This window comes from Felis catus, chromosome C1 (assembly GCF_018350175.1).
Source record: "Felis catus isolate Fca126 chromosome C1, F.catus_Fca126_mat1.0, whole genome shotgun sequence".
NCBI classification, from domain to species: Eukaryota; Metazoa; Chordata; class Mammalia; order Carnivora; family Felidae; genus Felis; species Felis catus.
The window spans coordinates 10453200-10475311 of NC_058375.1; the positions used below are offsets into that span (position 1 = coordinate 10453200).

A 22112-nucleotide genomic window follows, 5' to 3' on the forward strand; every position below is an offset into this window, starting at 1 on the left:
ACAGAGGAGGTTCTATGATGGAAAGGCTTCAGGAATGCTCCGAGATGATAGGGCAGGAGCTTTTTCTGTTCAACCAAGACTTCAGAAGGGAACTGGTCCTAGGTGCACAGAGGAAAAAGGAGGAGGGGGCTGTGGGAGGGGAGAGAGGAGAAGGGGATGGGGGAGGGGAGAGAGAAGCAGGTGGGGAAGAGGTATCCAAGTGAGGGGATCAAGCAGAGTGAACAGCAGGTGGAAAGATGCAGACATGTGAGTGCCTGGCACCTTCAAGGGTTCTGGTAGGGGGCGCCTGGGTGGCTCAGTCGGTTAAGCATCTGACTCTCTGTTCTTCCCCTGCTTGTGCTTGCTCTCTCTCTCTCTCTCTCTCTCTCTCTCTCTCTCTCAAAATAAATAAACTTCACAAAAAAGAAAAGAGAGAGAGTTCTGATAGGCAGGAACTGGATCCAGGCATGTCCTTTATGCCACATTAAAGAGTTTGGGTTTATTCCTAAAGACAGGGAAGTGCCATTGAAGGGGTTGAGCAAAAGAAAGAGCTGATGAAAACGATAGTTCCTGAAGGCCACCCTTGCTGCATGATGGAATCTCAGCCAGTTGGGGAAGGGAAAAGACTGGAGGACATGGCCAGGGAACCAGTGAGGAGGCTGTTGGCTGTAATCTTGGGGACAAGGTGGCAAGTAACCTGAACCAAGTCAACAGCAGTGGTCAAATAAAGGAGAGGACAGAGCTGAAAGACACGCAGGAGGTAGAAGCTTGAAGAGCCAGTAACACATCAGTGAGGGTTGTGATTGTTCTCCTACCCTACGGATAATGGTTTTCAAGCTGCCGAACGATGCTATAAGTAGTTGCCCCGTATGTGCCTCTGCTGCCTACAAGCTTCTGAGGGAGAGGGACAATGTCTGTGTCTTTCCTGTCCGCCATTTTATCTCTAGGACTTAGCATAGGACTTGGCACCTAAATCTCATCCCCTGACATGAACATGTGGTGGGTGGGAAGTCATTCTCTCTTCAGATATTAAGCTGGTTAAACTTTGACAAGTCAGAATTCTTGCCTGAGGCAGCCAGGTTAGAAGTAATAGGGAAAAAAGGCCTCTTCTTAGAGTTGAGAGATGAACTTGAGTTCCTACCCTTCTCATGTGCTCTTGTGTGACTTGACTAAGTTACTTAACCTCTCTGAGCCTTCCTTCCCTCATCTGTAAAATGTAGAGGATGTAGATGTAAAATGATATTAGTATTAGACTTCATTGATGGTGGGAAAAACTAAATTAAGCTATCCATCACAAAAGTTTAGCAGAGTGTCTGACAGAAAGTGAACACTCAGTAAGGGCTAGTTAGACTAAAAGGATAGAATGAATGGATGGGTAGATGGGTGGGTATGTGGGGTGGATGGATGGATGGGTGATTGGGTAGGTGGGTGGATGGGTGGATGGGTGGATGGATGGGTGGATGGGTGGGTGGATGGATGGATGGATGGATGGATGGATGGATGGGTGATTGGGTAGGTGGGTGGATGGGTGGATGGGTGGATGGGTGGGTGGGTGGATGGGTGGATGGGTGGATGGATGGATGGATGGATGGATGGGTGGATGGGTGGATGGGTGGGTATGTGGGGTGGATGGATGGATGGGTGATTGGGTAAATGGGTGGATGGGTGGATGGGTGGATGGATGGATGGATGGATGGATGGATGGATGGATGGGTGATTGGGTAGATGGGTGGATGAGTGGATGGGTGGATGGGGGATGGGTGGATGGGTGGATGGATGGATGGATGGGTGATTGGGTAGATGGGTGGATGGGTGGATGGGTGGATGGGTGGATGGATGGATGGGTGGATGGGTGATTGAGTAGATGGGTGGATGGATGGATGGATGGATGGATGGATGAGTATGTTAATGGATATATAGATGCATTGGTGATGAATGAGTGGACAAATGGAAGGAACATTCTGAGTAGGATCAGGTCACGGTCTTTTTCAGACCAAACTTAATCCCATTTTGTGGGCATCCGTATAATAAATTGATTAGTCTGAAAACTTAAAAAGCCACCTGATCTCAGTTTCTGTGCAAGTCTTATGGCCTGCTGCCATTGAATGCTGAAGATTTAAACTTATTTTAGGTTCTGTCTAGACACCTCTCTAAATAGGAACTTCATGCTAATCTGCAGGTGTTGCTTATGAACAGGTTATTTCTAAATAGTAGCTGGTGCATTACTGAAAAAAATCCAAGAGCAAATAATATTTACTGAGACCAAGGTCTCCAATGGGAAGATTCCTAGTCAATTTGTCCACCCCTCCCATACCACCTGGTTCCTGCCTATACCCTACCCAATTACCGGGGAATCAAATATTCACAGTGGGTATAATTAATTAAATGCATTTTTACTAATTAACTTAAGAACTGGTAAATAGAGCCTCCCTTTGGTAGTTTGAAGATGCAGCTACTGGTGCTGTTGATTAAAATGTGAAGCGAATCTGGCTAGAAACTAGCATGTAATGGATGCGAGCACTATTGCAACATTTCTTTTAAAGTTTGTCAAATCGTGTCCTACTGATACTGCTAAACCCCTTTAATCAGTAAGTATAAAATTCATCTGAGAGCATAAAATATATCTGACAATGGCATACATCAAATCCCAAACTGAACATTCAAAATAAATTGTATCGAGATTTTGTCACAATCATTGATTTCTGCTTTTCAAGTTGGTTTCTGGGGCAGCCACATAAAAGTTAAATACAAGCTATCTATGGGCTCATTGGATTGCGGTAATTCATTAAACCAACAGTGGCTTTAATAAATCTGAACATAAAGATTGCTTCCACAGACACCCTCAGCTTGGAAATGTGCCACTAATCAAAGAGGGTGGCAAAACTAATCTCGTTGGCATGTAGGGGAGGTGAAAAGTAGCTTCGAGGGTTGCCGAGGGCTGATTTCCAAGGGTAGTAACACACTTATGGAACCAGATCAGATCACTGTGGAAGTAAGAGCCCCTGTGGAGCCAGACTCTCAGCATTAGCGGTCAGCACATGCACAGAACAGGCAATCGGTTCTTTGAACAAAGCTGGTTTTCGTCTTAAATGGGAGCCCACTTATTGAATGACCTTCGGTTCCATTGATTGACTGATTCCCCCCACTGCTCGCACTTCCCAACGATGATGGTGATTGCTGGGCTCTTAACAATTTACAAAGTGCTCTCACACCCAGTGGTTTCCTCAGCCCCGTTGCGATCTTGGGAGGGACCAGGCCGAGATTATTAGCATGCCCATCTTCTAGATGAGAAGAGGCGAGTTTAAAAAGCAAAGTGATTTGCCCTAAGCGCCCCAGCTGTCAGAGCTGGAGCCCAAAAGCCCAAGCTTCGGGTTCAAATCCCACCTCTGCGACAGGCTACAGGTTATCCAACCTTCCCCAACCTCAATCTTCTCAACTGTGAAGTGGAGATAAGACTCTACCTATCAATGACTTGGGAGATTTAATGAGCACCCATGGCTCAGATGTATAACAAGCACTTAACTACATGTTTGCTATTATCAAAAGGGAATGTCAGGTTTGTATCAGAAAAACAAACAAGCCGGACAAAGCCTGGAAAGTAGCTAATGGAAATTTCAAATTCCGTCTCACACAGGTAGAGGAGAGCCTTGCCCTTATCATGCATTAGCTTTTTCCCGCCGTAGAGCACCCTGCTTTTGGCATATGTTCAGAGAAGCCCATGATATTTCAGTCCCTTTCAGCTGTGACTCATTATTGTAAATAGCAGTGCAATGAGGAGACGAGGAAAGAATCTAAATACACTGACTGACAGAATTTTTAGGGAAAGTGATACACAAGGAGATAAAAAGCAATCAGGAAATTTTGCATACACCCTTTGTGGTCTCAAAGGTCATCTATTTGGGAGTCTACTAATGGAAATACGTCTTTTTTTCAATTCTGGGTGATTATTTAATTGAAAAGGAGAGAATTTGAATGAATCAAGTCATAGAAGCAAAGTAGATTTATGTCAACTGCAGCAAAAAATTGCATGTTTCTTTGGGAGAAAAATTGGCCCATTCATACACAAGTTAAAATTTAGGATGGAGTAGTAAAATTGGCCATTTATTAGGATTCGGTCCAGCACTGTAAAAAAGGTTGATATTAATGAGTTTTATTAATTTATTTTTTCTAAATCGGCTTCCTATTACAACCCTTATTCTGTCTAGAAAAGAGGATGGTTTCATATCCATTAATTTACTTGAACTTTACAATGACCCTTGGAGGTGAGTATTATCATTCCCACTTTATAGGAAGTATAATTTATACTTATTCAAGGCAGGGACCGAGACATTTTGTCCTTTTTTTTTTTTTTTTTTTTTTAAACCCCCTTGCCCGACTAATGAAAATGTAAGTCAGAGGTTTAGCGGAACTTCCTCAATGTTCTTTCTACTTAAGACATTAATCTTTTCTTAGAAGTCAGCACAGATAGACATTTAGGCTCCGGCTTCACCATCCAGCTGGATCTGAGTTCAAACCGCAGCTCTGTGTGTACCAAGGATGTGACCTTCGGAACTTATTTCTTGGAACCTCAGCTTGTAACACTGTTACTAATACCTCCCTTCTGGAGTTGTTATAGTATTGAAATTTCACCATAATACAATGAGGGGAGAGATGTATCTGACACATATTAATGCTCAAAATTTATAGTTTTTACATCTCATGAACATGGAAGAAGCATAGCTTTTGACCACTGCAGGACGTTTTGTTTTGTTTTGTTTTGTTTTGTTTTAAAGCATGCCTTAGTCATCGGATTTGAAATTAACAGGCACAAACTGAGCGGCTGGTGTATTACTAGATGAGGAGCAGTGTCCAGGCACTTGGCAGCCAGGCACGGATTCTTAGTGCTCCTGTGACGAGCCTCGCCTCTGATTTAATGTAATGTGCTGGTATCATTATTCAGCAGCAGGGAACCCAGTGCGAGGCTGGCTGCTGTCTCTCCTACTGGGTCCATTCACTTTATTATTTTCTAGGACATCATACAGTCCTTTGGCCACGTGGGGGGGGGGGGAATATCTGCTCATTTCATTTCCGAGCAAGGGGCAATTGGTGCCGATCATGATTCATAGCTCCAGGAATCCAACATCTTTTTCAGGATGTTGTGCAAATTTTCTATTAGGAGATGTGCAAATTTTCTGGTGGTCCCTGGGAGGTCCAGGGTAATTGCACTGTGTTGCAGTTAGCTCGGTGTTCGCCACTGCTGATGAATCATCTTTAAAATATATTACCAGTGTAGCCACGTACAACGAAGGATTGTGTGACTGATATTAAGAGATGTGTGTGGGGGGTGGTGAAGGACAAGTGAGCGATAGCTGTGCATTGGACAAGTTGTGTGGTTGGTGTTGGTGATGAGGAGAAAGGGGACTAACATTTCATGAGCATCCGCTCTGCACCAGGGCTTAAACTAGGTGAGTTGTGCATGTCAGCTCACCTTATCCCCCAGGCCCACGCTATGAAACCCCTCGTCAGGGCCACCAGTGGTCACATTGCCGGGCCCTCAGTCTCCTGCCTCTAAATCACACCTAAGTGCTGACAACTTCCAAATTCATATTTCTAGCTCAGATCCACTGCCCGAACTCCAAATTCATGTATCCCACTGCCTGCTTGATAGCTCCGTGTGGATGTCTAATACACATCTCAAAATTACTATACACCTTATCCCCAAGCCTGCTCCTCACCCAGCCTTCCCCAGTCACAAGTGGACCTTTCATTCTTCCAGTTGCTCAAACCCAAAGCATTCAAGTCACCCTCGACTCCTCACTCTGCCACATGCCACATTCAACTGTCAGCAAATCCTGTGTCTCTCCCTTCAACATCTCTCTAGAACTCAGTCCTTTTCTCCATGTTCAGCCGCCTCCCTCCACGTCACTACCACAGCTCAAGACACCATCATAGCTCTCCAGACTTGGCAACATCTGCCTGAATGGTTTCCTGCCTCCACTCCCGTCCCCCTAGAGTCCTTTCCACACGGCAGCCAGGGGAGCATTCTAAAGCATAAACCACCTCCTACTGGATCTCTGATCACACTATGCAGCGGCCCCATCTCAATCAGAATAAGAGCCTGAGCTCTCATAAGTCCGTAACCGTTTCTCACATAAGCCAGTACCTGTCTCAGCCACCAGACTGTGAGCACTGTAAGCGCAGGGACTGAGTCTCCCCCATCCCTGCATCTCCGGCACCTAATGCACCATCCGGTGAAAGAGGAGGAGCAAATGCTGAGAATCACTTTCTCCATGCCCTGTGCCATTTTAAACCCTTATGCCCATCAACTTCTTCAGTCTTCATAACAATGCTATAAATTATTAGTGGTGCTGTTTTACAGATGAGAAAACTGAGGCACAGAGAAGCCAAGTGCCTTACCCAACGTCACAGACCTGTTGGAGGTAGACCCCCAGGCAGCCTGGGTCCAGAGGCAAGTCTGTGCTCTTAGTTGGCCCATTATCCCCATTCTCCTGCCTTTCCTAAGTGTGCCCTTGGCAGATGGGCGGTGGCCGAATGAATAAATAAGTCAGCGCGTGTTAACGGTGATTATAACTATCACACAAGAGCACTCCCTGTGCGGCAGCCTCTGGGATGCCTTAGATTAGGTTCCCTGCCTGCAGCCAGTTTACTGAGGAGTGCTCTAGGGAGATAGTCCTCATGTAATGGAGTGAAGAAGTCAGATTTGGGCAAAAGGAAAAGTGGGCAGACAATGTGGTTTACTCCTGATGTCTGGAGGGAGCTCTGGGGCGGGGATGGCCCTTCACAGTGGTCCAAATGGAGACACAGGGGCTGGGATTTTTTATTCAAGCTGGTGGCCAAGGGCTGGTCCACGGGTGGGGGTGCAGCCTTGGATGAGGCAGGCCCCTGTCACAGACGACAGCCACTGGTAACAGGGGCAGGGATGAGCCGTCAGTGGCTGACATTCCTAGCCCTCGGCAGATGAGTGCATAGGCCCTAAAGAGGAGAACTGGGGAGAGCTGTACCGTATCCCCTACATGGACTAAGGATTCTGCATAGCATCTCATTTAATCCTCATTGCCATACCATTATGAGTTACACGTTTGTTACGCCCACTTTATAATCAGGCAAACTGCAGTTTGGAAGTTGTGCCTAAAGCTGACGGATCATGCAGGAAGATAAGATGGGGATTCCAGCCCCGTGTGAATGATAAAAAGTCTGAGGGGGCCAGGGCCTTCATGCTGCCCAGGCTGCAGGCCCAGGCTCACCAGCTTCTTGTTGGGGCAGTGTTGTCATGGGCACGGGTCTCCATTGCCCGGGTCCGCCACTGCCTGTCTCCTGCTTGTCTCCTCCTCCCCTGCACGGGCATGTGCTCCTTCCCGATCCTTGCGCCTGTGGCCGGGGTCACTAGCCTGATTCCGTAGGGCTTCTGGGTTGGGCACACACACCGGGCCTACTCAGGCAGGGGAGTACTGTGCTGTGGCCCAGGGGTAGGCCAGCTCTTGTCTGGGAACGATAGGAAAGAGAGGCCTCTTCCTCGGAGGTAGCTAAAGTAACATGATGTAAGCCTAAAGCTGCCTGTGGCCATGTCTCCCCAGCCTCCTCTACAGGGAGAGAGGCCAGGTGCATAGAAGAGAATGAGAAAGGAGGCCAGGGAAGGGCAAGTGAGAGAGATGTGCTGGCTTGAGCTCCCGGGATCCCTGAGCTCTGACCTAGCTCTGGACACCCTGCTTCGTAGGCCAACAAATTCCCCCATTGGTCTCTAAGCTAGTACACATTGATTCACTTGCACCTGCGGGTGGAATGAGAGCCTGAAGTCAAGGTGCTAATTTCAATAGTGTATCAGTCCGTTTTGGGTGTGTAACAAACAGCCTCAGAATCCCTGCACTTATAGCAACATTCATTTTTCCCATTTATGGATCGACACACTGTGGAGGGCGTGGCTGGGCTCTGGCTGGCTTTCTTTTCCCCAGGCTGAAGGGTGGGCTCAGGCGGGCTCCCTGTGTCTTCCTTCTGGGGCTGAGAACAATGAGGCAGTTGCCTGGGCCACTCGCTTCTCACCGAGGATTGCAGGAGCCTAAGAGGCCAAGCAGAACTGGGTGGAAGTTTTAAAGGTCCCTCCTTGTTGGAAGTCAAGGAACACTCCCGTGGCCAAAGCAAGTCAGATGGCAGAGTGGGGCAGAGGAAGGTGATCCACCTGCCTTAGTGAGAGGTGCGGAAAAGCCACAGGCAGGGGCAGGGTGGGCACTTCGGAGGGGAGTGAGGAATTAATGGCCATGATCCAGCATGCTACAGATGTGCAAGAGGAATGAGGAGAGGGGGCTAAATGGCTCCTGGGGCAAGGGGGACATCCTGGCCATCACGCCGATGTCAGTGAAGGTGTCCCGTCCCCCACGTCCCCAAGGGCAGCCCCGCCTCTCCTGATTGTCAGAAATACAGCAGAGTCAGCGGAACCCCAATACCTTCTCAGAACGGCACATGCCATCTCGAGGCAGCGGCTCCGCTCTGTGTGCGGAGAAACCAGATCCTTTCTGAGAGATCAAAATCGATTTTAAACAGACACAGCTGTTCCCTAGCGGGGGCATCGGAAGGGAGAGGGGGAGACACGGTAGGGAATGTTTTGTTTCTTTTTGTTTTAAGTTGTTGGAATAACCAAAGAAGATTTCTGAGGTTTGATTATTAATTTCGGGAAGAACCGCTTGCCAAGTTTGCTGTCCTTTTCAAGAAAAAGAAGGGTGAGATCAAAGAGACGCTTCATAGCAGAGGTGTTCACCTTATATTGAGTTTGGAAGCTTTTCGCAAGAGAAGGATCAGAAATAGAGCTGGTTTGTTTTTTTGATGTGCCCCTCAGATGGATAAATCAAATACCACAGTTGAATTCAGCTCCGCGGATGTTTACCGAACGTCTCCCGTGGCCACGTGCTCGCTCACTTATAAAAATACAAACAAATAATAATGATAGTGAGGATTGCCCCCGCACGTCTGGGTTATCTGGCCCAGTCAGCTTCTGTCCCGGGGTCTCAGTTACGTCATTTGTAAAGAACGCAGGTGTGGCCTGTGAACGCCGAGGTCCCTTCCGGATCTACAACTCTCAAGTCCACGAGCTGGAAGACGTTCTTTTCCCGCTGGCCGCTGACTAAAAGTGCAGAGGTCCGCACTTGGGAAAGCAGACCTCCTGAAGCCACGAGCGTCAGAGGCCCAAACAGGGATGGGATGTTCGAGGTCCTTCCCGTGGCCACGCAAAGAGTTCCTGGGGCAGAATTCCTCAGTTCAGGTGTGTCTGTGAAGCCCGTCTTCACTGCGCTTTTCGCTTCACCAACAGTGAGTTCCGAGGAGTAAGGAGGTGATACAAGATGCCAGAGAAGTGGACTCCACTGACGTCCCCTTGACCCAGCCCTGCCTCTTTGTCGGTTGCACGACCTGGGGGGACTTAGCCTCCCCACGCCTCACTTTTCTTCTCTGTAAAATGCGCATAATAATAGTAGCTTCTTCCTATAGGGCCGTTGTCAGGGATGTAAGTCAAGTCCTTAGCACCGTGTTCAACGCAAGAACCCACTGGAATCGGTATTATCATTTTATTAACAAAGCCCCCCCCCCCCGCCCTTCATGTGCACTTTCAGGCAAAACTGGGTTCTGAATCTGCCAGTTCATTTAGCCTCTGCTTAGAAAACCCAAAAGAAAAAGAAAGAAAGAAAGAGAGAGAGAGAGAGAGAGAGAGAGAGAAAGAAAGAAAGAAAGAAAGAAAGAAAGAAAGAAAGAGAGAGAAAGAGAAAGAAAGAAAGAAAGAAAGAGAGAGAGAGAAAGAGAAAGAAAGAAAGAAAGAAAGAAAGAAAGAAAAGAAAGAAAGAAAGAAAGAAAGAAAGAAAGAAAGAAAGAAAGAAAGAAAGAAAGAAAGAAAGAAAGAAAGAAAGAAAAGAAAGAAAGGTTTATACCATCGCTGAAATGCAATGGGGAAGGTACGGTAACTTCCTTCGGCATTCTTCCCATACAAGGGTACACAGATTTGTAAACGTATGTGTTACTTCGAACTCACAGCAATAATAAAAGGAGCTTTTAAAAACTGGAACCAGGGGCGCCTGGGTGGCGCAGTCGGTTAAGCGTCTGACTTCAGCCAGGTCACGATCTCGCGGTCCGTGAGTTCGAGCCCCGCGTCAGGCTCTGGGCTGACGGCTCAGAGCCTGGAGCCTGTTTCTGATTCTGTGTCTCCCTCTCTCTCTGCCCCTCCCCCGTTCATGCTCTGTCTCTCTGTCCCAAAAATAAATAAACGTTGGGAAAAAAAAAAAAAAAAAACTGGAACCAGAGAAACCCTGTGAGTTAGGGGGGAAATCCAGGTGGCAAGTGATACATGGGATCATTTCCTGCTTGGTGTCCAGAGGGAACTCACCCACAGGAGTGCTGAGGCTCCGTTCTCTGAGTCTGCGCCCTCAAGCAGGGCTGCATTCGCCCCGGGGGAAGAGGGCACATCTTTTCTGACTTGCACAAAGGTGCTCTGTGGGCTAGCCAGGGCCCCGGACCGGTTCATCCTTTAGGAGACATCCACGTTCATACTCTGGTTTGAAGCCTCCCTAATGAATGACGGGACGAGAACCTAGATCTGTCTTTCATTGCTCTCCGAAGCTGCCTGGGGGCCTCAGGCTCCACATGCTTGCCCAGAGCTGTAAGGCTCCTAGGGCTAAGTGGCCACCTGCAGGAGGCCACCCCCACCAGCCCCAGGGACTCCTTACTGGCCCTGGTGGATGAGGGAGCACCCAGCTCTGTTTCCTTTTTTTCCAGACTGTTTCTCCTCTTTGATACAGGACAGCTGTCTTAGCGCCGTCCAGGCATCCCTGCCCTTACAGTCCCAGCAGCTTGAGAGGCTAGGTGTGGAGCCAGCGTGCTGGGCAGAGGGGTCCAGGGCCAGAGACGTGGGTGCGGGATGACAGAGAACGCCTGGCAAGGAGAAAGAGCGAACCACCCCCCTCAGCTCTTGTTTCCACGTCTCCCCCAACCTCTTCTAAACCCAAACCTCCTAGCTCTTTGTTTATCAAAAGGAACACACGTCTCCAGCTAGCTCTTCGTGGACAGAGGTGTCGAGGAACCGTTTTACCATCAAGGCGGCTGTGGGGCGCCTGGGTGGCGCAGTCGGTTGAGCGTCCGACTTCAGCCAGGTCACGATCTCGCGGTCCGTGAGTTCGAGCCCCGCGTGGGGCTCTGGGCTGATGAGTTCGAGCCCCGCGTGGGGCTCTGGGCTGATGGCTCGGAGCCTGGAGCCTGTTTCTGATTCTGTGTCTCCCTCTCTCCCTGCCCCTCCCCCGTTCATGCTCTATCTCTCTCTGTCCCAAAAATAAATAAACGTTGAGAAAAAAAAAAAAACAAAAAAACCATCAAGGCGGCTGAGGACGCTGACCCAAAAACGCCATAACGGACATTGCTCTGAGCGGGCACTGTTCCCTCTGGAACGGTGCACACACGCCTAATAGCGTGGCCTTGTGGTTCCCAATGTTGGATTATAAAATTGTTTTACTCCCCCCCCCCCCGCATAAAATAAGGCTGGTAAACAAATAAAGGGGCAGTCGGTTAAGATAAATATGGCAACTTCACAATTTACCGACTAGAGACGCATTATCCCAGTGAGCCCCACGTCGGGTAAAATAGCTCTTTTCTGACTATGTCTACAATTGGCCGGCTAATCCTGACTGTCAGGGCGGATGGTCCCAGATACAGTCCTTCGTGGCACACTGGATTGAACGGTATATACTATTTGGCTAATAAATACTTTTCAGAGAGCACCTTAGTGCTGCAAAGGTTTAGCATTGACTCCAGGGGCCAGATTCCAAGGCCCTTTCTTACTACCTCTGCTTCCAATTCCTGAGAAAGGACATGTTGCCGTCGCCGTATCTGAGATGCCTTTGTAATGAGTCGTCAAGGGGCCCTGGGGTCCCAATTCCCCAAGCTGTTTGGTGCCTACTATGGGCCACTCCTCTGTGGCCTCGAGTGAGGGCCACCCTGGTCTTTATTGCACTGGTCCTAAGACGGAAGGGGCTCAGTGCGTAAGGCATCCTACAGGTCAAAAGAAATGAACAGAGGGGAAAAGGAAACTCTTGAGAGTCTGAGCAGGGGGTGGGTGGGAGAAGACATGAGAGAGACCTCTCCTGCCTGAGTTATCATTTAGTTAAATAAATGGCAGAGCAAAACGTGGGGCGGGGGGTTGGGGCGGCGGAGGATAAGGGGTCCTGAAAATCCCATTCTCGGAAATTCCCGCTGTGCTCCTTACTGAATCTAATGCGCTTCTGTTAAAAACAACAACAACAAAAACAGAAACAAAAACAAAACAAAAAACACCTATCTCCTCACCCACCCCTGGAAAGCATAGAAAGCAACTTGTATAGGATGGAGATCACATAAATAGTACTATCAGTGAGAAAAGAATAAATTACCCATTTAAGGTAGGGCTGGACAGCATTTCAAGCCACTGGGGTACCATTTCATGAACCAAAAGAACTAATTTACCAAATGGGTCCCCAGGGCCTAGAAGAACTAATGCACCGGCCACTGAGGAGTGGCTCCTTCTGTTTCTCCATCACATCAGTGCCTTTGGCAGAGAATAAAGGGCGCAGGGCTGGAAGGGACGCCGAATGTCCCTTGGTGCATCGGTGCGCACAGGGAGGAGACCGTGTTCGCGCATCCGAGGGGAAGGGGGAAAGGAAGAAAAGGCAGACGCATTAGAATCAGACCTACCTGGGCCTGGATCTGGTTCTGCACCTTCTAGCTGGGTGGGTCTGAGCAAACCTGAGCTTGGGGTTGCTCCTGATCCGCTGAAAGGGGGTCCTAACACCTATCCTTAGCGTGGGGAAGAGTCAGCCTACGCTGGTGGCGATGAATGGATGAGCACGGTGGCCGGCCATGGTGGCATCCAAAGGACAGGAGCTGCCCGGACAGCCCTCGCCGTCCATCCTCCCCTCCAGGACCACCTCATGTGTGTCGCATCACTGATAACATCCACTGAGTTCTGCCAGGCACCAGGCACCCTGCCAAATGCTTCACATGCATTGTCTCATTTAATGTCTCAACAGGTCTGCGAAGTAGGTAGTCACATCATCTCATTCTACTAGTGAGGAAGGTGAGATTCAGGGAAGTTAAGGAACTCTGTGAGTGTCACAGGGTGAGTAAATGGCAGGGCTAGGACTTGAACCCTTGTCTGACCAACTCCATAGCCCGTGCATTGACCCTACTTTTGCCCTTCGAGAAGAGTGAGATCATTCATGATGTCAGTTAGCATTGTCCTGCCAATGGGCTGTAGAGAAGGGCTTCACTGAGACGAGGCATTGGAGCTGAAGACCCAATGACTGGAAGACTCTGACCATGTTCTCTTTAGCCCTGTTCAAGGAATCTCTCAGACACTGCTCTTGGTACTGAAAAGTAAACTAGTGCCCAACCCATGGATACAGCCAAGACCTAAGAACGCAGGAGATCTGACAAGAGACCTGGGGGTTGGACCAGTTCTTTGGGGTGTAGGGATGGTTTTCTACAGGTGGGCAGATTTATCTCAGGGTTTTGCATTTTGCTTGGCTGTTGTTATTTGTCACCATCACACAGGTAGTAACAGAGCCCGGAGCCAAGAGCCCGGGCCATGAGGCACATCCCTTTGTAAGCCCCACACCACACCCAATAAACATCAGAAGTACATGGAACATTCAAGGGAAAAAATTACACTTCTATGAAGAAGCATATATATGCTTTCAGTATATATGCTTATGTGTTTGAATCTATGGTTAATATGTGTTTTTAATATTTATCTATTCCATACATAGGTGCGTCTGAATCCTAAGTGATTGTTTGTAAGGGAAGAATGTGCAGAAATGACTGAGTTGATTAAATAGACACAGAAGGGATGCACCTGACCAGCTTCCCGACCCTTAGATGAGACATTGCCGAGGAAGTCAAGAGGAAAATGTCATTCTTTTTTTTTCTTTAAGTTTACTTATTTATTTAGAGAGAGATAGAGAGAGACAGCGCATACAAGCAGGGGAGGGGCAGAGAGACAGGGAGAGAGAGAGGATCCCAAGCAGGCTCTGTGCTGTCAGCGGTCAGCCTGATGTGGGGCTCGAACTCATGCACCGAGAGATCATGACCTGAGCCGAAACCAAGCGTAGGATGCTTAACCAACTGAGCCCCCTAGGCGCCCCACGCATGTCACTCTTCACACTAATAACTGTGCTCTGTGTCCGCACTGATGCCCGTGTGTGGCATCCGTTCTCACCTTACAGCTCCGGCCTGTTTCCCTAAGCCCCACAGTCCTCTGCCCTGTTTTCCTCTCCTGGTGTCTCTTTCCTCCAACCCTTTGTTTCCTGGCTGTGGGTCTGAGCGTAACTGTTGGGGTTCGCTGGGGATCTCGAATGGAGGGGGGTGGGCGAGACAGGACAGCCGGCATCCAGAAGAGGGGGCGGGGCTACAGCCACTCCTGAGGTTCAGAAGGTCTCTCGCATTTATGTGTTTCACACGTGTGAACAGTGCTTTATGGGCGCCTGCTCTGGGCGCCTAGGGCAGGGGGTCCCAGACTTTGTGGGGCACCAGACACTCCTGGGAAGCTTGTTGCAAATGCAGAGAACTGGCATCTCCTCAGAGCTTGCGGTTGGTTGGCAGAGGGGCTGAGGATCTACACTGTAACAGAGGAATTAAGCGACAGGAGGGTAGTGAGCAAAGGGGAGAGCCATACGGGACGGAGTCGGAGGCCAGATTGTGCAAGATCGTGAGCTCGCGCTCCCAAATTTAGAGTTGAGGAAGTGCCACGTGCACCAGTGGTCTGGCATGACCTTGACAATACGTAGTGCTGGATACACAGTAGTAGGATGCTTGGTCATTTTCGAAAGACTCTGCTTTCTGGGGGGTGGGGCGCATCTGGGTGGCTCAGAAGGTTAAGCGTCCGGCTCTTGATCCGCTCAGGTCGTGATCTCACGGTCCTGGGATCCAGCCCCATGTCGGGCTTTGCACTGAGCATGGAGCCCGCTTGGGATTCTCTCTCTCCCTGTCTCTCTGCCCCTCCCCCACTCACTCTCGCACACGCGTGAGCTCTCTCCCTCTCTCTCAAAAAATAAATAAACATCTAAAAAACATAAAGACTCTGTTTTTCATCCCTCCCAACTCCTTTACCAACGTGGCTTCAGGGTCCCTTCCTGTCTCTGAGTCTCTGTTTCTCCATCAGTATATAATGGTAGTGCTGGCTGAAATGATCCCCAAATTGCCTTCTTGGACCAGATAGTTCATTCGGCTGTAGGTTGGGGCATCCACATACACTGGGTTTCCTGGGACAGTTCCAGTTTGTGCCACTTGTCCCGGCTTCATTATTCATGACACCCTCTCGTGCTCTCAAAAGTGTCCCAGTTTGGACATTAAATTATAAGGTCATTCTATTTATGGGAAAAGGGAGGTGAGCGTGACATGACTGTCAGCCATGGGCTAGGCTCTCTGCCTTAGTTCTTATCAGGAATTTTCTTTCTCAGAGCAAGGATGGTTTTGCAGACTTTCCAGAATGCCCAGGTAAGCTTCGAAAGAGGGCCTACGGGCCGGTGCACTGCCCGTGGCTTGGATGGGGTATGGCTGATGGGGAGAGATGGCAACTGGTAACACTGGGGAAATGGCAGCAGATCTCTATGAAGCAAGCCTATTTCTGTGGCTTCATGAGGAACGTGCACTGTCACATCCTCACAGTTGTGGACCCCAAAGCGAGAAGACTGTGATTGACACACAGCTCTGGAGCCCCTCCCCCTTCTCCTAAGAAGTGAGCTAGATGTGAGTCAGCCTGCAGGTAGGCAAGGGGGCAGGGATCTGGAGGCTTCTGTGACTGTTTTGCTACCTGGGGTCACCCAGGGAAGAGCAGTGGCGGAAGTTGCGGGGAAGAGAGGTAGAATAGTCATCGCTCTGGTTTAAACGGAGCAGATTCTAGGCGGTAATTGATCCCAGACTTTCTCTCTGAGATCTGGTCCTTTTGTATGTGGGTGAACATAAGGAGACACAGCTGGGAAAAGCCCCTTTTTCGCGTGAAGAAAAAATTTCTCAAAATTAAAATTCTGTAAAATCCTAGGAGGCACCCCAGGGGTTTCCAAAGTGAGTTTCTTGACATTTCAATGGCTGTACTTCAAGTGGGGGGAGAGGAGGCAGAGGCAGAGGAGAAAGAGCTCAAGGAATGGGGGCTTGCTTTCTTTTCTCCTTGTTGGGGTTTTGTGTTTTGTTTTGTTTTGACTTGATTTTAAGATTCTGGTGTGTGGGAATAATCTCACTGAAGAGGAAAATGAGTAACACTTGGTCAGTTTGTTTACCGTACGAACACGCTCACACACACTCATTTGCAGAGCGTTTATGATGGTGGCAGGGATTCAAAGACAGATAACGACGCTAAACGGTGACCACCCTCCCTCTCCCACGCGGAAGCTGTAGGTGAAGTGGGAGAGAGACAGGTAAACAGATGAATTACTGTGCCTTCTGATGAGCGCAGGGCTCTCCAAATGACCTGCTCCAGATGGTTTCCTCGGAAGATTTGTTCCCAGGACACCCCTCCCCCGCCTTTTATTGGTATTTGCATAAGTGCTGACTTATTGTTTATTGAGATGAAATTCACATAACATAAAACGAACCCTTTTAAAGTGAACAATTCAGTGGCATTTCATACCTTCCCAATACACCACCACCTCTGTCTGGTTCCAAAATATTTCATCTCCCCAAAATAAAACCCCGTACCCACGAAGCAGTCATTCCCCACTCACGCCTCCCCCCAGCCCCTGGCTAACATGTCTCTATCGATTTACCTGTTCTGGGTATTTCATGTAAATGAAATCATGTTACCTTCTGTGTCTGGCTTCTTTCACTTCGCATAATATTTTTGAGATTTATCCACACTGTGGCAGGTGTCTCATCCCATTCCTTTTCCTGGCTGGATAATATTCCGTTATATGGCCGTACCACCATTTGTTTATCCATTCATCTGTTGTTGGACATCTGGGTTGTTTCCACCTTCTGGCTATTGTGAACAGCACTTCTGTGAACCTTTGTGTGCAACCTTTTGTTTGAGTTTTCTGTTTTCAATTCTTTGCCTATATACCCCGGAGCGTAAGTGCTCAGTCATATGGTAATTCTGTGTTTAAGTTTTCGAACAGCCCCTCCGCCCCTCCATAACTTTTAGCCAAAGGACTTCAAAGAACTAAATCCTGATTTACAAATACGCCAAGCAGCCTAGGTTCCTTGGTTGGTCCAGTGGGTCAGGATTCCGGCTAACGAGACTAAGGTCAGGGGTTCAATCCCCAGCTGACCAGTTAGCTCAGGAGAGTCGACAGTGAAAAATTATCTCTGCTGCCACATGTTCCACCAATACTGTTTTGCCCTCTTACAAAAGCTTGTTAGTGGCCCCAGGGGGATGAAGCTAGAGTGGGTTTTTATGGTTCCATAAAAATCTAGCATCCAAGGCACAGTGGGACTAATTGGAAAGCAGATGACTGCTTACTTCCCCTCTTGGTTTCACCGGATTTCTGTGGGCCCTTTGGGTAAATCGCTTCACCCCCACCCAGAGCCTCAGTTTCCTCATCGCTAAAATAGAATTCATAATCCTTACTCCAAAGAGATGATAAGCCAGCTAAGCACTTTGCATATCGTAGGCTTCCTACCTAATAAACGCTGATAAATCTCCAGGGTGGGGAACTTCAGTCTGTCCAGGAACATCAGCTTCTGCAGTCGGCCCTGAGCTACTCTCCCGAGGCTGACCGAGCTGGGATGGCCCTGCACTATTGTCCTCGGGGTTACATTGGCTGTTCTAAATTGTCCTATTTGCATGGAATGAAGCTTGCTATGGTAACAAGGTCTGGTGGCTGGAATCCAGGGCCCCAGTGAAAAATGCAAAGCCTGTGCTCTGGGAGAGAGAGGAGCTAGATAGGTTTATCAACTTTAAGGTTACCTCAGTGCTCCTTTGAAGGGGCAGTAGGTAAACTGAGACAGCAGGGCCTCAAGGCTCACACTGCTCCAGTAGGAGGAGAAAGAGGGAAGCCCCTTTGATGCCTTCCAGTCTTCTCTCCTGGCCTCTTCCCTCTCGCCCCCCAATATTTAGCCCAGCTGAGAAGCTTAGTACCAGCTGAGGCCAGCCCTCCACCTCGGGTGCACGCACGCGGGTGGGGGCGGGGGCCTGCGAGGAGGCCCGAGCTCCAGTGGCCCACCCAGGGCCCGGACGGGGCGGTGGGGGGAGGGGGCCGGTCCTTCCGGGGAGGGCGCACAGTGGAGGTTGGTGCGGAGGAGGTGGGGGTGGTCGGGCTGGAGTGGGGTGGAGGGTGAGAGGCGCTCGGGGCACCAGCTCAGCTCCCCGCTGCACATTCCTTACCGCATTTTAAGGGAAGCAAAGCTCCACTCCCGGCATCGCGCAAGCCGCCCCCTTCCGCGGAGCTCCGTCCCCGCTCCCCTCCTGGGCCTCCTTCCCGAGCACCCCTCTCCCCGGAGCACCCACCCCCTCCCCAACCCCGGGCCGGCGCGGGGCGCTCGTTAGCCAGGGCGGGGGCTGCCCCACCGCTCCCGGGAGGGGACCCAGCGCCGGCCTTGGAGCAGGCGCCCCCTACCCCTCGCCAGGGGCGCCACCTCGGCCCACTGGCGGCCGCCGCCCGCCGCCCCCGCCCCCCGGGGGGGTGTGTCCCCGAAGTGGGGGGCGCGGGAGGCCGAGGGTGCGCCCCGGTCCCCGGCCCGGGCCCCCTCCCGAGCACGCGGCGAATGGTAGGCTCCAGTGAAAGAGTGCCGGGCGGCGCGCGGTGTCCTTCCCCGAGCCGCGCTCGGCGCCGGGGTCTCGGCGATCGCTGCTCCTCCTCCTCCTTCTCCTCCTCTTTCTCCTCCTCCTCCCCCCCGCCGCCTCGCTACCGCCGCGGCTCCGGCTGGAGGCGCCGCTGTCATTCCTGCGCCGGAGGAGCCGGCGCTGCCGGAGCCCGGGGGTCGGGGCGCGGGGGAGCCGGGCCGCGGGGGACCCAACAGGTAGAGCCGGGGGTGCCCGGCCGCGCGCCCCCCGCGCATCATGCAGCTCTTTGTCACCTCTCTCGCCCCCAGGCCAAAATCCTGAGCATGATGGAAGACAATAAGCAGCTCGCGCTCCGCATCGATGGGGCGGTCCAGTCGGCCAGCCAGGAGGTGACCAACCTGCGAGCCGAACTCACGGCCACCAACCGGAGACTGGCGGAACTGAGCGGCGGCGGCGGCGGCCCCGGCCCGGGCCCGGGAGCGGCGGCCAGCGCCTCGGCGGCGGCGGCGGCGGCGGCGGCGGCGGCGGACTCGGCGGCGGCGAACATGGAGAACCATCAGCACGGCGCGCAAGGTAGGGATCGCCCGGCGCCCGGGGCGCAGGGGAGGCGACGAGCAGCACCCGGGCCGGAGGCGGCCGGGGACTCGGTGCCTCCACGCCCCGGGCGAAATCGCCTTGCGTTGTGGCTCGTAACCCTTTCCGCCCGGCGTTGGCCACCGCTGCTCCCCTGCTGGGAGTTGCAGGCTGCTGTCATTAAGGAAAACCCGGGCGCGGTGTGCACGGGTTCACACGGTCACACGGGCCCCGGCTAGCGGGAGCGAGGCGCAGCCGGCGGGGCCCCTCCCGCGGCAGAAAGTGCCCTTTAGCTGGCGCACAGCCCCCAGCTCCGTGGGCAAACTTTTCGTGCCCGGGCCTTTGCCCCCACCCCCGACAGGGGTGGATGCCACAGCTCCCCCCACCCCCCACCCCCCACTCCCCACTCCCCCCCGGTGCTGGCGGCTCCTTCCTTTGGAAAGACTCTTACCGCCCCCCGCCCCCCCCCCCTCCGAGAGCGAGCTCCGGGCTGTGCTGCCGTGGTTGGGGTAGAGGATTGGACTGGTTTGCACTTTTCTCCACGGATGCCAAATCCCTTGTCTCCATTGCATCTGGACTTTATTTTCTTCCCATTTGAGATCGCGCAGACAGCGGAATATATCGATGCAACAGTAGATGCTTTGCTCGGCAGTGAGTTTAAATTTCCAGCAAATATAAACACCGAGAGCACTTTCCAGGGGGAAATCTTAGACCTCAAAGGTTGAGTGATGGGCTCCTGGAGAAACGAAGGCTTAGATGGTGGGTTGCAGGGAGCCCGCTGCTCGAAGGGACTCTGCACTTTACAGGAGGGGGTGGGGAGGAAGACAGCTGGACCGTGTTGACATTGACAGTGATAAAGCCCTGAAATCCCCCTGCCAGGGTTAAAGGTGGAGGAAGCATCCAAAAATGTACTGTTTGGTTTCTGCCAATTGAAAAGTAAAAGGGTAGACTGGCTTTTCAGTCTTTTTTTGTGTGTATTTTTGTGTGTGTTTTGTTTTGTTTTGCCTGACTGTCCTTTAAGACATGGTTGCACTGATTATTAATATCATTCAAATTATAAACTAAACTGCTGAAATCCAGAATTCGACAGAAAAAATATATATATAAGGGCCACTTGTATAAATATGTCACTTGATGAAGTATGAGGTACCAACAGCTCAGTGGCTCAGAGGGATTTTTTCCTGGTTTTGTTGTTATTTCAAGAGCTTCTCCTAAGTGTTGGGAGAGTCTGTGTTCATACGAATGCCTTCTCCCCCTCAGTTTCTATTTGCTCCTCTCCCTCCTGGAGAAGGTGTGCTTTTTCTGGTGGGAGATGTTAAGCCTATGTGTTCGTTTTATGCAGAATTCCAAGTCAGATGTCAACTTGGTACTCCAGGAGTCTGTCAGAAGTGTTAGGAATTGGGGCGATAATTTGGTCTGACGTAGCCATGACATAATGGTGGGAAGGTGTCGTGAGGCTGTTCTTTGCTGCACAGTTGTTTTCAAGGTGGGTATCTTCTTACCCTGTCATTTATCCCCTGCTCTGTCATTGTGTGTGGAAGAGGCTGTCCGCCGGCATCTGGGAGAACAAGAAAAAGGAAGGCAGACTGCGTGGTGATGCTTTACTCCTTACAGGCAGAGACCCTTCCAACATTAAAGAAATAGCTAAGAGCTGGCCCTTCTTCTGTGAAGCATCAGAAACCGTGGTAAGGAGGACGGAACAACGCTGGTTTATTTCCCGCCGTCCGCCTCCCTTTCCTCAGCCAAGGAAAAGTTAAGTGGCTTTCATTTGAGTCGTGGGTGCAGTTGCAGACTGCGTGTGCTAAGGAGGTCAGTACAGCGGTGATCCACACGCTCAACTTGGAAATGAAGCTGCTTAGCCGATGGGTAAATTGTAGTGGGAGCAGCGGGCTGTTTCCTTCTTTTTTCCTACAAACCTGCACAAGGCTGTGGAATTGACTTTTGGATCTCTCGATGTCCCTAAAAACACACAAAACCAGCGTCTCCCTCATGCTTATAGGAGCGTGCCTGTCGGTGTCAGTAGCCGCCGGGGGGTGATTGGATGGAGGATGGTCTCGATTTTTCTTCTCTGTGTCCCTGATAGTTTTCAACACCTTCACTAGGGGGAATTGAGTGACTTTATAATCAGAGAATAAAACGTTAAAGGTTTCAACTCAACTTAATTGCTGGCCACGTGGCCCTCTTGAATGGAGGTGACTGACAGCCAATGGGATGGTTGAAAAGAAAGCAAACCAAGAGGGCATCACTTGCTTATCTCTACAGGAATACCTCGATCCTGTACATTTTACATTAGGTAGCCTTTGTGGGCTTTTTAGATTTTGTTTTTCTTTTCTTTTGTTTTTGTTTTTTTCTCGTGACCTATGACAGCCCTGGCTAGAGCAGAAATCCTCTGCAGATGTGGTCTGGTAGTTTCTTCTGCTGGTGTTCCCATATTCCTAAAGGAAAACGTGGGGTTCTCTCAAGTTATTTCTAAAGTATGGTCGATTGGTTTCCTTGTGCGTCTTTGTAATATACATCCAGGAAGGCTCACGGATGCTCAGCTCCTGGGGAGTTCCTGACCGTTCTTCCAAATTCATCTTCTGTTTTAATTTTGTCTCTGTTGGTGAGATTCAGTGGGACCCAACCCTCAGGAGCATTTTGTGCTATTGAGTTGTCCCGTTTCAAATCAAAGTTTTGAATGAAATGAAGTATCTTTCAAAATCCATCTGTAGCAGTCATATTTTACTGAAGGGCACATATGCACATATGCACATATTCAATGAACGCTAATGCACTTTTAATAATATTAACACAAAGGGTTACAGGGAACAGTCACCTCTCCCTCTCCCTGCCAAGAAATTGTTAGCTC

The 22112-nt window shown here is 50.4% G+C and overlaps 1 protein-coding gene across 3 annotated transcripts in view; it reads left to right on the forward strand.

Annotated features, from left to right (window-relative positions):
• Window positions 1-22112, forward strand: part of KAZN (kazrin, periplakin interacting protein) — a 1126623-nt gene that overhangs the window by 642733 nt on the left and 461778 nt on the right. For all 3 annotated transcript variants that reach the window (XM_023260038.2, XM_023260039.2, XM_045034763.1), the window contains exon 4: window positions 19000-19264. In XM_023260038.2, coding sequence (XP_023115806.1) covers window positions 19000-19264 — 265 coding nt within the window. The remainder of the gene's footprint in view (window positions 1-18999; window positions 19265-22112) is intronic.